Source organism: Danaus plexippus, chromosome 17 (assembly GCF_018135715.1).
Source record: "Danaus plexippus chromosome 17, MEX_DaPlex, whole genome shotgun sequence".
Classification (NCBI taxonomy): Eukaryota; Metazoa; Arthropoda; class Insecta; order Lepidoptera; family Nymphalidae; genus Danaus; species Danaus plexippus.
The window spans coordinates 6,291,759-6,310,505 of record NC_083548.1 but is presented as its reverse complement, the minus strand read 5'-3'; the positions used below and the strand labels follow the sequence as shown (position 1 = coordinate 6,310,505).

General features: G+C 31.5%; 1 protein-coding gene across 3 annotated transcripts in view; it reads right to left on the bottom strand.

Annotated features, from left to right (window-relative positions):
* LOC116771390 (atypical protein kinase C) overlaps window positions 1–18,747 on the bottom strand; it is a 109,601-nt gene that overhangs the window by 34,681 nt on the left and 56,173 nt on the right. The window contains exon 2 of one of the 3 annotated variants that reach the window (XM_061523132.1): window positions 16,440–17,087. The exons of the other annotated variants lie outside the window; for them this stretch is intronic. Within the exon in view, the coding sequence (XP_061379116.1) occupies window positions 16,440–17,013 (574 nt within the window). The 5' untranslated portion in view covers window positions 17,014–17,087. The remainder of the gene's footprint in view (window positions 1–16,439; window positions 17,088–18,747) is intronic. 3 annotated transcript variants of the gene reach the window in all.

Below are 18,747 nucleotides of genomic sequence, written 5' to 3'. Positions count from 1 at the left end.
AGCAAAAAACTGTGACGGAGGTCGAGCCGGTTTTTGCTGTTGTGGCGACGAGATATGGGCGTTCCTGGTCTCTAGATGAATGTGGTGTCAATTTATATAAGGCAACTTTTATATAGTGTACTTTTATTTCGAAGTACATGGCTGTCTCTGGCAAAATGTGGGAACACATCATCTCCATCGACTTACATATTATTAATAATACCACCGAACCAATGAAACTAATCTTATAAAAATGACCATAAACCAGTGCGGTATTTCATAAAAGTTATTTAATTTAGAATTAAATAACTGTTAGCGTGGATATAGCGAGTAATTAGTGAGATTACTTCACCGTGTGATATACGACTTATTCTAAGAGCGCAGTCTGGTTACAACTCGTTCGGTGCCGACACAATAAACGGAATGTTTTGAGTTTATATATTTTTATAATTATTAATTTATAATTTTTGTTGCTTCTACAGAAAATATTAATATTTTTAGATGTTATACAATATCCGCTGGATGTGAAAAAATATGATAAAAACTAGGTCAACGTTTGTTTAGTTAGTGTATTTAAAAAATACATGAGAAAATACTTAGATACGTCCTACTTATTAGTATTTTCAGAGTACGCCCTTTATCAATTTAAGTTATTTATCAGACATTAAAAAAAATATCAAGTTGTGGTAAAAGCATTACTGGAGTGAACATCTGGGAGAAGCATAATTTGTGTGAACTTCAAAAATATTGAATGTATTATATTTTCATCAAGAACTAAAGTATGTACCAAAAATTGATAGAACTATCAACAGGAAGGGGTTACTTCAGTCACTAGATTTGACCAGAACAAATAGTTGTAGCTAAAACCTATTGAATAAACGAAGGTTAAGTCGAGTCTGAACACCGTATAATGTATCAATATTAAGTGCACTAATTATAAATGACAGAGACATGTTAATATTAGGCAGAGTTAGATTAATAGCGAAAGATAATCCAGTTAGTTCCACCTGTTGCTCAACGTTCTATGGGCTTAGTGAACACGTTAATTGGTAGTTTAATATTGTTGGTGTTTAAAACTAATTTTATTTATATAATAATAAATAATCCAACTGTCGTCACGAATTCAAAAACTATATTTACCTAAACCTAAATAAACGGTCATATAGAAACGGCTCTGTAAATAAGAAACATTACACAAAAAGACAATCCGTCTATAAAATAAAAAAAGGGTTCGACGAATAAAGTAAGAGGAGCAATAAGTTAAAGAAACTTTCTCTTGTAATATTTATTAGATAAGTTTATCGTACCTGCTGATTTCAATAAAGCCTCCAGTCAGCCTGTGAAGCCTTTTTTTTATTTATACATGCTTTATAGTTTCTTTTGAATATATATATTTTATCATGGAACTTCTCGTTGTGAATATTTTTTCGATGAATTTGTATATTATGCGAAATGTGATTTGTGAATTTTTTAAAAGCCTCTCTCTCTTTGCCGAGATAATTGCTTTATTATTCAATAATAGCGAACCGTTGTAAATTAAATTTAACACAGATTGGTAGAATGTAACTTAAAAGTTGTAGCAATAAAAATGAATAATTGTATGTGAATTTCATAAGTAAATAAAGTTATAACACAATGCAGTTAGCAATAACACTATTGAAAAACAATGATATAGACGAAAGTCGTTTTAGTTACACCATTTATAACATAGGAACGGCTGTACGGAATTCTCCGAAAATTGGCGGTGAGGTGGCTTAGAACCAGGAGACGGTCTTAGGATATTATCATCGCGTTAGAGCCAAAAAATGAATTCAATAAAATCCAAAATCTGTTAATTACTTAGGTAGTAAGTAGACGTAGCAGAGCTCGCCCTGTCAACTATACATTTCGGATTTTGAAACTGACGCAGACGCAGACGAAGTCGCAGGCAAAAGCAAGTTATATACGGTTTAGTTTTACTGTTTACTCAAAATTCAGGCTGTTAGTCTGCTGAATCAACAAAGTATTTATCCAAAGTGATTAATCGGCATCATAAATCTTTCGGAGCCGTTGGTAGATTATAAAACAAAGACAGCTGAATTTTAAGGGCACAGAAAACCGATCGCTTTTAAAACATGATACGAAATATGTTGGGGATTACATTGTTTAATCTCGGCCCGGTTGTTTATAGAAATTAGGGATAGCCTGGGTTTTTACACATAAAATTTTATAAAGAAAATTTCAACTCAGCAACGTGAAGGTTCGCGTATTTGATGACGTTCGTTTCTGTAAAATTTAGATACAAAATCATTAAGTTATTTATTTAAGAAAAAAAGTAATAACAATTAATTCATGTTTACAAACGTTAGCATATATTGTACTTTAGCATATTATATATGATAATAATAAAAGTTAATCTGTCAAAAAATTTGAAAATATAAAAATCTAATCTATAACGTATTGAAGAATGTTTTAGTCTAATACCGTATCAGACCTTTTTATAACATAGTATTAACTTAAGTATTTTTTACTTCACTCCGGACGTAGTTTTCAAGCATAGTGGAAACAAAAGAACAATATTAATCAACCTTGCTGGTTTGTGTCTGTTAAAACTATGAAATAAGATATTGCTATAAAAATAAATACAGGCTATTTAAAAATATATGTTACTATTAAGACAGTATTTTGTACAAAGTATACATTATTATCGCAGTTAAGGTTAGTATTATTTTGATTTTCTTTAAGATGACGAGACGTTAGTTATTGTGAGTAATAATTTTTTAGGCCTCAATACTGCAAATGAAATATAAAAATAACTACAGAGAAGAATGTATGATTTTGATATTTTTATGAAAGAAAGACGTTTGAACACAGAGATCTTTAAACGTAATAGAGTTAATTAGATAAATAATCATTTGTATTGTTTATAAAGAAAAAACTTAAATTTAATCAGTAAAGACAAAAACAAGACAGGAGACATGTCGTCAGTCTAGTCGCTAAAATGATTTTATTTCTTTTCAAAATCGAAACTGAAATGAGTTTTTTTAATTTAAAATATATACAACTGAATGTTTTTTTGTATGTAATTGAAGCTTTACCTAAAGAACGGAAGATGGACAATTCCTGAATCATATACTACAGAACTCCTCATAATTTGTCAACAAAATTTTTTTATTCCAAAGTTTATTGTTATCCTATACGAGTAAATATTAAATAGTCAGTGAATCCCGTCAGTTAGTTTTCATAGACGTGAACATGTTACCTTATTAGTAACTTTAGACGATGTTTCGTTTAACTTCGGATGTTAGTGCGAGTATCCGATATAGGTTTTAAAGTGACATCTCTCGTGTTATTTGAAATTGAAAGAAAAGGGTCTCATTTACCTTTCTTTTTATTATGAAAACCGCCCAGAGCCGTTGTTATCGTTGGTATCGTCCTCATAATTGTCATTGTTTGAGACCAAATCTTCAAAAGGATATGTCAAACAAATATGATCAAATCTATCCCAAAACCGGGGTAATGTTTATGATATTTGATAGATACAGAATACGAGCTCAGTTTTCGCGATTCTTGTGTTTTTATTTCTATGAACTGTACACATTCGGTAACTAGAGGAAAGAACTCAAATATTGACAAGTGAGCTCACTCGCTGCGGAGTCGGCGGACTATTGTTACATACGATAAACTTCTTTATTAGATTTGTGGAACGCGAAGACAAACGCGACGTCTGCTTCAACAACAGCTGTGTTCCTCGCGATGTGTTTGTTAGTTTATATTATTTACTAACTTAATATATACCTTGTCTATTTTCTATATAGCCTCCATTGTTTAGCTTTGCATTTTTTTTCCACTTTTATAATTCTCTTAATGTTCTTAATTGTATAAAGGTATTAGATTCAGTCTAATAAATAATTTATTGTAAACGAAATTTTAATTTTATAATCATATGTATTTTTTATTTAATTCATTATCCTTTATATCAAAATTTATTCGCAAAAAGGAATTCAGATTTGATGTTTAAAGACATTTTCATAGAAATTTTATTATAAAACGTTCATGTATGAGTAATAATTTCACGTAAAAATTGTTCACGCTTAGGAACTATTAAAGAAATCCGACCTATAAAACTTGCCAGCGTGAAATATGCGCGGCCATTACAACTTGAATGTCCACTATTAAACGACGATTTATATGTATATAATCATTTTAAAAGTAGTCTCAGTGTAAGTTTGCTCGAGCACAGCCATTATTAAGTCTTGAGTCTTGAGATGCGGCCGATTACACGAGAACTCTTCTATAGGGTGACCATTATGTTGGACGAGGAATTCCATTATTGGAAATAACTTATGCTCAAGACATTCTCTTCAGTTTATAATGGAAACCTCATATTGGTATTCCAACGACCACTTCTACATGTAAAATAAAGAGTTAACGAATGATATCTAAAAATATCGTACACATTTAAAGCACCAAGTTTCGGTTACCGTGAAGTACTAAGTTTCGGTTACATTGCAGTAACTGAAACGTCGGGATCATATATATATAAAGTAATAAAAAACGCGTCGTATCCGAAACATTTTGTTTAATTTAGGAGTTAAATAGTCTTAAAATCACAGAATGGTATTAAAAATATTAATTATGTAATACTTAATTGTAATATTTGTTATAAATACATGTGAAATGCAAAGAAACGAATTATTTGTTAGACGCTCTTGTTATGATCTTAGGTTTTTATTTAAAATTTAGAACCGTCTCGCTGATTTTAAACGAGACTTCTTAGAAATTTACGTTTATAAAAAGACTTTATTCCTATATATATATATGAATGTACTTTTAATGTAAAAGTGAGCTAGCTAGAAATATTTAAAGGTTCTTTTATAAATTATTCCTGATTAATTAAACTGAAGTATTCTTCAGTATAAAACATTAAAATAAATTAGTTTCAGAAAATGATTGCTGCGATTGAAATAACTTGAAAGTCCTCAATCAATACAACAAATACAACTTCGTAGAATATGCTACGCTTTACGTAGCAGACGGCGTAGCAATTACTACGACGTCTACAAATAGCACTTATAAGTCATTGACTTGTATTTAATATAATTTAATAGCCTGAAATAATTTTATAATAAAACATATATCAGCAAAATGAAACACGAAATGGCTCGAACCCATTCCGACGTTATCTCGAAGAAGCAGCGCCGATACCGCAAAAACTATTCAGCCTTTGTCAACACCGACACCTGTTGGGAACAAAGCCCTTATCTGACGTCATTTCGCTGTGTTATTTAAACCGGTAACTCCATTAAAAAGGTGCGATAAGGCCAAACGCTCGTGTCATTACTGACGTCATCTGGACATAGGGTTGCCGACTAAGGAGATTTTGTATCGAGCTGTCATATGGATGATTAAAAATATTTTCATATTGGCCATTCGTTGGTAAAGATATTGTGTGCGAACCCTAACAAAAGAAACGAGGTCACAAATTGTCTAAAGCCGCGCTGTCTCCGCCTTTGTTCATTACTTTTCTTGGAAGCTCTTAATTATTTGGAAGAATAAATTCGGGTTGCCGCAAAATTGATAATGGCTGTAGCCGGCAATTTATAGCGCCAGCATGGTCAATAAATAATTATAAATAGCAGGAATATCCGGCATATTATTATTGTATCGCTCGTTAGTAGGTATTGACCGTAATAACTGGTGTGGATTTGAGCAGGTGACAGTGACATTTCATTTCACGATCAGTTAACAGCTTACATTAACATTTACATGCAGCATGATTTAAAGATAACACAAATATGAGCAGCCTTTGATAACTGAGATATTAGGTCCCGAAAACAAAGCCTTTGTACGGAGTTTAATAGGTACATATAAAAAGAATCTTTAAGATATAAGGCCGGACGAAGACGTTGTATTTTGTTATATTAATATGCTTATATAAAAATTTAATGAGACTTAATGTTACAATAAAAAAGATCTCAGCCTCGTTAACGACCAGATCTTTCGCGAACTCGTACCCAATATATCACCGTTAAAGAAAACTCTCAGCGAAACGCCTTCGCTCATAATAACTTTAAAGAATGGACACCATTTATACTATAAACTTTTACAAAAGATCGTCTCGTGGAATACATTACCTAAAAAAAATTAGTTTTTTTTAAATCGTGTTAGTTCTGTATTTTTTTTAATATATCATTTACTTATAAACATTTGGTATAGAGAATTTAGTTTTATTTAAGTGGTAATATTCAATGCATTAAAGTTTTATAGGGTAGATTCAGAAAAAATATATTATATGTTCTTTAACATTTTGTTTATTTCAATAGCATATTTATATATAAAAATGTTATGAATTAGACCGAGCACAGTATTGTCTTGAGGCGACGAAGCAAGACATCAAGAGAGCTTGACAGATTAAAATACAAGCAAAGAAACTAGTGTACTCCTACCTTAATTTTTTATCATATGAGATGTATGAATTTTAATTTAATGTAAGAGACAATACTATAAAATTATCATTTCGGGTACATAACATATATCACTTTCAAATTCCAGCGGAAGTTCGGTTCGGAGGCTCTTTAAGTTAAACTTGTTGTTAGTTCGTTTAAGTACTTTACAAGGGAAGTGGTAATTTAAGACATTTAACTAACTCAAATACTAGTAAACGGGTTTTTAGTAATAAATATATTTCTCAATTTTTTTTATAAAGTATTGGTATATGTTTAAATGAAACGAGTATTTTTCGGATAAACTACGCGTGATTTATTTTTGTAAAAAACTACGTACTTGCGACGTTTCGGTTACTTTTCAGCAACCGTGATCACGGGCAGACGAGATGTGAAAAATAAAACTCGCAAAAATCCTAGATCTCATTATATTGGTATATGTATTATCTATATATCAATGCGTAAGTATATTTTTTTTATGATATACTCAGATGAAAGGTATTGTCATTGCTATGTTAGTTGTAGTTAGCTGTGAAGTAAACAACCATTTATTGTTAGGCGACCTTAATCTTCATATAGTTTGTAATGGTTTCACTCTACCTTATGAGTTAAACGGCCAGGAAAGTCTAAATTGTAATTCCAGATATAGTCATCTTGATGAATGAGTTCTGGAAGCTCACAGCCCATTACCATAATCAAATTGTTTCCCTGTTATATTAAATCCCATGATAAACTATAGATAACACCTGGAACTATAACTACAGGTGTTAATAAAGTTTTTTTTTAAGACGTTAAAAAAGTTTAAATAAAAATAGCTTTAAAATCGTTTTGTAAGTTGTATAAGACCTTCGAGAGTACCGCTTGAATATTATCTTGTTTATAGTTATATACGTGATGGATTAGAGTGGAGCCGGCCAGACGTTTATTGACCATAACGTGCTTCCTGATGTGTCACATCACTCATACTTTATTTATCGATATTGATACACTTAAGCCGACGAGGATATGATACAGAGGAAAAGATTTACAAACAGAAATATATTATATATAGATAGAGCATTGTTTGTGCTTATAGTCGTAGGAAGATTGCTAACAATATAAAGTATATAGATAAAGAAAGAATAGGTCGAGGCGTATTTTATTAAACCATATGCGGCTAGAAGAATGGTTGTACTGCTAGAAGTAATCAAGATATCGTACGGGCGGAGTGCCAACGGTGACATCAAACAGTGGAGAAAGACGCAATCTCACTGTAGGCGAGAATCATCACTTTGTAATATGAAAAATAGGTGTTGGGTATCTTTAATTTGAACAATTAGTCTATAATAAAAAAACATCAATCGCGAAAACTGTCGTGTGAACGACAAATATCCGGAAAAATTGGTTCGATGTTTTGAAAAATTTTCTGTTAGATTAAAATTTTTGAAACATATTAAGCAACGGAACTTTATAACTAGTTATCGTTTGTTTCTAGGACACGGAAAAATAATATGGAAAAGACAAGTTTAGAGAATTATGGGAGCATAAGTTTTAAAGCGTCATATACAGAAACGTATTTGAAAATATATATTGATGATAAAATTTATTAGATTTTTACATTTTATTTATTTAGATATATATTTCCAATTATATTTTTCCATACAAGGATTTAATTTTTGGGACATTATTATAGCTCTAATCAGTAATCAGGAGTCACCAGAAGCACTGAGTACGATCGCTTCTGACACAACCGGGATCAACTCGTCCACTTACTTTACCCTAAAAATCTTTTAAATTTGAATAAACAAGCTTATTTATCTGTCTGCATACACACATATGTGTACGCACATATTGTATGTTTACAGTCATTGAAATTATTATCACACTGATTTCTCAAGAAGTGATCAATATTATGTGCGGTAATGTAATTGTATCCTAAAAATATATGTATTTTTTATGTACTTGTCAAAATCTATTTACATCGGACATTTGATGTACAGGCATACGTGTTTATTAAGTGTAGACGTACATATACAAAAGAGTGTACAAGGTTTATTTTAAAAAGATTATTTTTTTAAAGATTGTAATAAAAATCTATATATTTTTTTTTCATTATTTTAAGCTCACATGAATATCTGAATATTTTTTTCTTTTTCAAAATCCAATACTAAGAAACTTCAAATTTCAAGTAGTTTTTCCTTTAAATACTATTACTAATATACTTAATATTGATCAAAGATACAACAACGTTAAAACTAGCCGTTTGTTGAGATGATTTTTATGATCTTATTTTTCTCAATTGTATAAAAAGTAATGCGTTGCATATCATACAAAAAAGCAATTAAATTTACTATAAAATATTAGTTTTGTTCTTAAAAATAGTAGTTTCAGACTTACAACACGGTCACAGCAATGCTTACCTGGAACATAAAATATATAATTTAGTAATTAAAATATATGCAAGTTCTATTATATTAGTAATTTTTCCATTCAAATTATAATTTATCGCTATTTCAATATACAGTTTTCATTTTAATAAAATCATGTTTATATTGAGATCTAAGATTTTCGCGAGTTTTATACATTTTAATGAAACTAATATTTTTCGGATGCTTTATTTTTTGGTTAAAACTACATAATCCCGACGTTTCGATTACTTTGCAGCAACCGTGACCACGGGCAGACGAGATGTGAGTGTCTGTCAGTTGGTCCTGTTATTTATTACCGCCATCGATTTCTTAAATTTCTGGCGCACCGCTTTAGATACCGGCAGAATGCGCTTACGGTGTCTCGAGGTCCTGCTGTGTGGTCACAGACATGATTTTTTTTTTCATGTTTATATTGTATATTCTTATAAGGTATTATCCAACAACCAACTATCTACATATTCCATGTATTGGAATTGCAATTTCTTTATACGAATTAGATTTACACATATTCAATTTAAAATTTTATACCAAAAACATCGATGAATTAAACAAGATTTTTAGATTAAACGAGATGCCGGAATCCTAAATCCTTAACATCTGACATATTAGTTATTTTCATCATGAGACGAGCTGTGATCTCCTTAAAGCATATTTGTCGGCGGAAGCTAATGTCATGTAAATTTTAATTCGCTCTTTAAACCACTTGAACCTCAAAGGTTCTCGGTGTATTCGGATTATTTAATTTTTGAAAGCCTTAACTGAGTAAATATTTAGCGTTGTATAAGTGGTACATAATTCAGATGTCGATTAAGGTGTGTATACACTATGAAATAGAACTCATATATATTTAAAATTCTCTCTTGACATACGTGACAGCAAAGTCATGAAAGGACTGGTATAAAACTTTAAAGGTATGATAAATATAGTTTATTCTTAATACAACAAAGAATTATAAAAAGTACATAGTAATAAACAGCTGAGACATACGGAATATTTGTTTTATATATATATTACGTTCAATGTTTAAATAATTTATGCATTTATTTTCCTCCTATCCTAAAAAGCTTACAAAAAGAAACAAAAAGAATAAGCATACTTAAACTTTGACTGTGTTGCTTGAGCACAAATATTTTAGCGAAAATATTCCAGCAGCTTGGAATAAAGGCTTGTGTTGGAAGCGTTTTCATATTTCTATTTTTAGGTAAATTATAAAAGAAGCGCATTTAAAATCGGTCTCAACAAAAATTTCGCTTATTCGCGTGATTCAGTTAAAAGAAAGGTAAATTGTAATCACTTAATATTTAACTTTGACTTGAACCTCGTTTCGGCCAAAAGTTATATAAATATTAGCTTTTTAGGGATTGTTATAACAACAGCTATATTTTTTCCAGATGAACTTTCCCATAATAAAATACAACCTTTAGCATATCCGAAGTTTATATCTGTCAGAATGTAACATGTATACAAAGTTAGTTTCATACTAAAACAGTCTATCATTATTGGGACACAGAATATAAATAAGGCAAAAATAAAAAAAAAATGAAAAGAAACTTAAAAAAATGCCTATATATAATTGATAATAAAAATCTTACAATATTGATAAATTATCGTAAAATTTCAACTCGACAAATTAAAATAAACATTTTTTCTTATTTATAATAACCGTATAGCTAGCTACATTAGACGCCGCAATACACTGACCTATTTCGGTAAACAAGAATAAAGTTAGTTTGTACGCAGCCCGCCAGAACGACTCTCCCCACTGGCGTTAACTTGAATATTACATCTCATACTCTTATACGAACATATAAAAATGTTCACGACACACACGTCTTTAACAACCCCTGTACACATGTTTCCCGCACACATACATACGTACATAATTAAGATTGTTACACATTGTGTTGGTTAAGTTGCATGCGAGAATCTGCTTTCGTTTAGATATACGAAAAATTCTCGTGAACATTTACATTGCCTTTTTAAATAACAAATCTGTTTTTAAAACGCTTTTAAACAGTGGGAAATTAGAAATACTTTCAACGTTTACCTGTGACGTGGCATTCTAACTTAAACGTACCATGAAGGCTTTACTGTTTATAGTTTTGTGTTGGACTTCACTTTAATATATACAGTTGACCGAGACTAAACAACACTTCAGTAATACAATTATTTTAACTATATTAAAAACATTAAATATAGAATCGATATTATATATATCGATAAAAATATAGACGATAACAAAATTAACGAAATCGATTCCAACGAGCGTAACAGGAATAATACTTGCAGTGGAGTAAGAGCAGTTGCGGGGATCCGATATTTGCATGCTCTCGAAGCTCCGATGTGAATTTTGTGTCCACATTGTAACAGCGCGGTTAGATTTCCACACTGAATATTTAAAAATTTACAATAAACTAGACCTGAAATTTAAATTAACTTTAGGGATTAAAATTTGCGAATAAAAATCAAACTAACGAGTAAATATTTTAACTTATACCATTATAGCGAACAACTAATTTGATAATCTAGATTTTTGATGTAAAAAAAACCTTAAATAAAACATATTTTCTAAAATAAACGATCTACATCTACGTTTTCAAAACCAGATCAGAAAATACTTTATTTCTATTTTGTAAAATAGTCAGGTTCAAAATATTCTTCTCGTTCCTACTTCTGAAAATTATGTACTCGTTAAGTTCTGGTTAGCATGAATATTCTGATATTGATTTTATAAAAATCCTAAACAAGTCTTACAATTAAATGTCATTTTTACATCATAACTCGCATCTTAATTAACAATTACCAACACCTTCAATTCTTAAGTGCCTTCCGTTAGTCTTATCACACTATGTGACGCTACAATTCTTATAGAGACACGGCGCCAAGTTAACTCAAGTCCTGTCACGTAGCATCGTAATGAGAACTAAGAGATACTAGACAACATGAACCAGGGAGGATGAACATTGTATTGATTCAGACGCGGTCATCCATTAAGAGTCGCAAACCCTAATTCGTATACATCATTATTTAATATTTAAATCTATAACATTAAGTGAATGTACATTAATGTGTAAATTATGTATTATGATTAGGGAGCTCTGTGAAAACTTTAAACATTTAATTACATATTCTTAAGCGATCTCGTTCAAGAGTTTTAGTACAAGATTTCATTACGATTCATTTGTTTGAATCTTTATAACGGAGCAGCGGAGCGTCTTCCCAGAAGTAATTAGGTTACCCCATGTTGCGATATTCGCTGAATGCTTTCCAATTTTATTTGGAGCGATTCCAGTTTGACCTTAATAATGCTTCTATTCTATAAATGCAAATAGGTCATCCTCTATACATAACAAAGTGCGTGTCCGATTTAATATCGTAGAATCTGAGGCCAATTTTGTAATATTCTGATAGTATTAAAAGCCACGGAAACATTCAGTTGATAAACGGATCAATATTTTGAAATCGAACGTGATAGAACATTGCTTATTCCCTCCAACGTCTGTTTCAATAAATACTGATCTATTTCCAAATAAATAACAACGAATGATATATAATGAATAAATTCTTTCGTTATCTCAAAATCACGATCGAATGAGAACCCTTTGTAATGAAAATAACAACTTGCAAGAGTAATTTCTATTTCCGCGAATAAATGTTAAAGCTATTGACCCCGCTCGGTTCGTTCGTTGAGTTTTAAACTGAAACGCCGAATGGCATGAGTTGATTTTTCTTTGATTATTTTTCTGTGCGATGTTGTTTCAATAGGTTACGATTGATTTTAGATTTTTTTATGAATGTAATAAAGTTCAAAATTAGCTAATTGAAGTGTACTTGTTGCTGGGAATTTGAAATGACTTTTGAGAATTCTTTATATTTACATAGAATGGGTTAATTATTTTATATTTTATGAGCTTCTTTGTATATTGTCGAGTTAGATTTCAGCTTTACATATAAAGTATATAAAAGTTTTAATGTTAAATGTAACTATCAGTCTTATGCAAAACGAAACAAATTAAAATGTTAATAATAAACGGAGCTCTGAGTATCATTTGGCACAAAACCAACATCATTCTCCCTAACATGGCTTCATAATTTAGGAGATAGCGTGCAATAGTTATATAGACACACGTTATTATGTATATGTACTTGTCGGATAGAACAATCAGAAGATAACTAAACCCTTATCAAATATTGTTTGTAATCGATGTTTTTTGGATTCGCTCTGTTAAATTTTGTGTTTTGTGTGAATTAAACGTTCAAATATTCAAGAGTCTGCGGATGGCACTTCAACACGGCATACAATCATAACTTCGAATATTTCGGTAAATACAACCTCCTTTGAGCCAATAAGTTACTGTGTGCGGATCTCTTTCCAACACACATCATCACCCTTCTAAGCTGTCTAATAGTCGCAAATATATTTTACTTTTTGATAATTATTTTCTTACTTGCATTTTATTTAGTAGGTCGTAATATTATGCGTCTACTGAAGATAGCTCTATGAACTGTCTAATTCGGTGGAGTTAAATTTAAATCATTTCAGCTCCTCCAAGTTACCGAGGGCAAATAAATACGGAGAAACAAAATTTTTTATATAGAAATATATGCTTTCGTTAAGATATAAAACTTAGGTATTTATAGCTTTATAATATGCTATTATTTGGCGAGACATTTTCATACTAAAGTTACTTGGAAATAGTTGCAAGGTGCATTGTAAGGTAACATTGTAGGTGCTAACCGCTCCAGGTCTTACATCGACCTACTTCGTAAAATACAAACCCACTTTGGAACACGTTTAAACTTTCACAGCCCCGTAGGCTGTGTAAACTACACTTTTTTTTAACTCGCCATGAAAGAAATCAACACTCGTGTTATGAGTTTCAAGAGTATCTCTGTCTGCCTGCGTCGGTTCAGTTCTTAACAACTTCTTTATACAACGTCAGTATATTTACTTGTACAGTATTAAATTTAACATAAAAGTATTAGTTTTCATCGACACATTTATACTGTTTTATATAAACGAAACTTTACATCGTATGTATGTTTCATAATTATAATTATTCAAGGCTTTAATTCAGGGCACTTCAGTAAATTTTAATAACGATTCCTGTTAAATTAACCAATTATTAAAAATAGTTTTTTTGATGAAATTTTTAATAAACTTAATGCGACATGAATTTGAAAAGATTCATCAAATGTCACCCGCATTTGCAACTACTGCTTACAACTAGAACTGTAGAGAAAAATTTTAAGTTTCAATTAGAAATAAATTTAGACCCACAATACATATCTTCCTATACTTTAAGTCTATTATTCCAACCAACGACCCATTTTCTAAGCGATATTTTGATGAATGATAAATATCCTCTCAAAACGCCGCCAAGGTCTCAATGGAATATATTTTCTTGTTGACTTTAACAATATATATAGCAAATGGGTATTCGAAATGTTTTTGCGTTGAACAATAACGATTTTTCGATGTCACTAAAAAATCGTCTCACAACAAGAACAGAGGAACGAGATTCAGTTAATAAATGACAATAATGTCTTTGGAAAATATATATATATATATATAAATCTTTATTATATAAAGGCACAAACAAATTATTCCATACGTAGGAAATTTCGATTATGTTTCATATTTAATATTAAACAACCAAAGCTAAATTAATCTCTTGACGTGACGCACAATAAATAATGGCAACACAAGTTTACAAGGGGTTACTTGTAAGAATAGTTAGATAAGGATCTATAACGTTAAAAAAACCTTGGAATATCAATTTACTTGAACATTAAAAAAAACACCGAATGATTAAATTTATGGAAAAATTAAGTACATATTAAAAAAATACTAAGATTGTTGAAAATTACAGTATAAAAAAAACTTATTATAAACAAAATTACTAAAAAACATGTACGAATCATATTAGATACTTTATATAAAAAAAAATAACCGCTCGAAGCTTAACAACGAGAATTGTACCGTTTTAATTAACGATACGAATAACATAAATTTTTATGAGCGATTACCATAAATACGACAACTAATATCAGTCAAGGTAACTATGTATAGCAGTAATAAAACTCATTAAATTAAACTGAAATTACCCACTACATAATAATATAGAATTCGTGCGTTATGTTTTCTAATAAATATAAGATTTCGATCGAGACCACATTATTATATATTCAAGTTATGGAGCCAGCTCTTGAATCTCAAGGTACGGCAATCATGCGGAAAACGAATCGCGCTCTAAGATTGACAGTTCCATCGTTAGGTCTTGTCACATCCGATTCTGGTGATGAAAAGGCAATTATTCTACATAAAAAAAAATTCGTGATATATCTGATGTTATACACGAGCGAGGAAAATCAAATACAACACGTCTGAAGGTTCAATAGAGATGACTTGACGTATCAAGCGTTTTTTTCTTCGTAATATATTAAAAAAATCGTTTAATTTGTAAATCTTTTTGATATTATGGAAAGTGTCTTCTATGTATGGAAGTAAGATGATCTTAAAATGACATGGAAATTAATTTACATTTTAGGTATGAGCCTACAATTTTGTTTTGACATAAGCAAGGCCTAATATTTCTTATTTTGTTAACTTTCATAAAATATATAAACAAATTTATTGCAAAATAAATACAACTATCATTCTAACATAACGATAGCTTTAGACGAATGTTATTGTATTTTCGTAAATTACCCTTTAACCCTTTTTCGTGTAATAGAAAACTCGGAGAAAATAAAAATAGACATTACCATACTTCGGGGAATTCATTAGATGTGCTTTATTTATCCGATACGTTGGATTTACGTATACGTTGGTTTCCCTTAGACTATAACATTAAATAAAATTTACAAAAAACATATTCACACAGCACTTACAAGAGACGAATAGGTTGGAATAATTTGTTCTCCTTTCATATAGGTACTGAAATGTGTGTAATTTACAGTAATATTATAAATATATTAGACGATAAACATGATAAGATGCAAATACGATGAGATATTCTGATGGTACAAACTGTGATGTCATTGTGTCGTATAAATGGAACGACATAATGAGGTCTTGAGACTCCTGCCTGCTCAGTGTCTTGCCCATTCAGCTCCGTTAACTCAGGTTGAACTAAATCTCACTTAACGTATACAAGTTACGACGCAGCATGTTTTAAATTAATTATTATCATTTAAGTTGGCAACTTTCAACAATGAATCAGCGGGGGATAAATTCTTAATGAACGTTTATAATTTATATTATTTAGTAACATTTAATATCCGCGTTCACAATCACTAAACTTCGAGAAGCGTCAGAAAGTTGACGGCCAATTCCCAAGTATCGTGTTAATTAAACTTTGGTCTTCCTTGTTAATGTGTTTTGTGGCCCGTGGCCTACTTCCAGTCGGGCATTCATCGTGGCATTTTCATTTGCCGCCTAATGTAGCGTAGATGCTAGCAAACTAACGACCGAATCTCATCAAGGTTAGACGAGCGGCAGAAACTTTGACAATGAGCCGAATTTATATCTTTGTTAGGTCTAATTACATTCCACATGCTCCCACTTTTGGCACAATTCTAGAGTATGTTGAAGTTTCACAGAGATACAAATTAATCGACATACCTGTGGCGTAAGCGGGTTCCAAGTCATCTTCGTCGTCTGTGTGATGTCGACTGGAGGCGTGTGAGTGTGAGTGATGGGGTACACCCACATGCACGGGCTGGATCGGCTGTTCGTAGTGTTTGTGATGATCGACATAAACCCGATGGTGGTGAGGGCATGGCGTCGGTGGTAAGTAATCAGCGAGGGTACCACCGCGCGTCAACGTCGACCCCGCACTAAGCGTCCCACCACCCGAACACGAGGCTAAAGCACTCCGTACCGAACCTAAATCCAGAGACGGCCTCCTAGACAGTTCTCCGTAACTTTCTCCAAATAGTGCACTGGCCGGTACTGCGTGCCGCACCTCATGATGATGGGAGTGACCGCCGTTCGACGATGAATGTGGTGAAGCTGAGTGGTCGCGGCTATCTCTGGACGTGGAGGCGGTATGGATGATGCTCTCGTCATGTGTTTCCATCACTTCCCTCGCAGTCGGTGGATTCGGATGCGAGTGTACCACCGAGGTGCCAGCACGACGCGGACTCCTGCCGCGATCCGGCATCACTGACGACGCAGACCAATATCCCCAGGCCATTTTTATTATACTATTTAGCACTATTTTCACTCTTTAGTACTGACCGCTGGCCATATATAGGAAGACTTAGTTGACTGCGGGACGAAACGGCCGTTAGGGCGGGGAGAGACCAACTGGGTAAACGAACCTAATCTCCTTTGACGTTGTACCGAGACGGCCGGCATGGGGCTTTGTGGCCGCAAACTTTCTCATTAATATAGATAAAAGAATTCTATTTGGGTAAACATTTTGTCCATTTTATAAACCGACGTCGGAATTTTAATATTAAACGTTGTTTAAAGAGAAATTTACATGCCGAACTATTTAACCAAATTGTTTTTTTTTTTTTTTTTAATTTTTCAAAAGACTTTATCGCAGTTGATTGTGCTATTTAAAATGTTTACTTTTGTGTATAAAAGGCGTGGCAGACAATACAATCAGTTGGTTTTTTATTGATTGCCTGACCGTAACTTCCAAACGGGGAAACTTTGGCGTCTTAGAGCTGAAGTTTCTGTTGTGGTGCCGTTACGTAACAGAAAGAATGCTTCTCTTAAACCGCGTAATAACTTTTTATCGCATCTTGTTGGTTGTATTAAAATAAAATACCATACAAAAAGAAAGAAAAGAAAATTGACATATTTTAAGAAATAAATTTCCAACTTTCAATAAATATACAAACTTATATAAAGTCTAGTTTGGAATAAAAATATACCAGTTTAATCTAACATAATAAAATCATTTCTATTATAACAATTGACGATATAATTCATGTAGTATTAGGCAGTGAATTCAACAGCACACATTCCATAGCAATAAACTACAGAAATGTCCATATGACACTAATCAGTATCACAAACAATACGATTCGTGACCGTTGAGTTTCGTTACGTATCTCATTGAACTGATAATATCGACCAAATCCGAAACCAGAGACGGTGGCGATAATAGAATCGTCTGGGGTATGAACAAATACTAGAATTAGTGGTATAGCAAACGCTATCATGACCGCCAGAGAGTCGCAAATATATGTGATAGATAATAAAAACAATTGCTATTATAACCTGTGATAAAGTTGACGTTGAAGAAAATAAATCGTTAAGAAACTATTGTTATTTAAATATTAGGTAAAATAAATGTTGCGTATAATATAAATAATGAACAAATAATTATATTTGTATCGAATAAACGACGTAGAATGTCCGCCGTATCTTTAATAACCTCCTGCCAATAAAAATAACCCTTAAATGTTCAACATAAATTGCATAAAGCAGCCTTTACAGATACTTACAGTAAAAGATGGCGTGATACTATTTTATGGGATACAAAATAATATATATTTTTATAGAGATAATAATAAATATATTATTATCACTATCTATATTATATTATATATATTTTTTATACCTTTGAGGGAATTACATCTTATGTTTAAATTTTCCAGACGAAAAGGGAGAATTAGGGAGAATTTTATCTATATTCAGATATCACTTTTGATAAAATTTATGAATCTTATGAGATGTCTTCTGACTTAAGAAGATAAAACCTACTTATCATAATATGGACCCTAAATAATGATTTTGCATTAAAAGAAAGTTATAAAAATACTGCTGTTACGTTTTATAAAAAAATCCGTAAACTCACTTAAAATGTTTAACTTAATAATTGTTTTTATATAAGAAAATAGAAGTTGTGCATTTATTAATACAAAATGTTATATACTGGTCTATCTATAGAGATATCTTATTTATTTCCAGT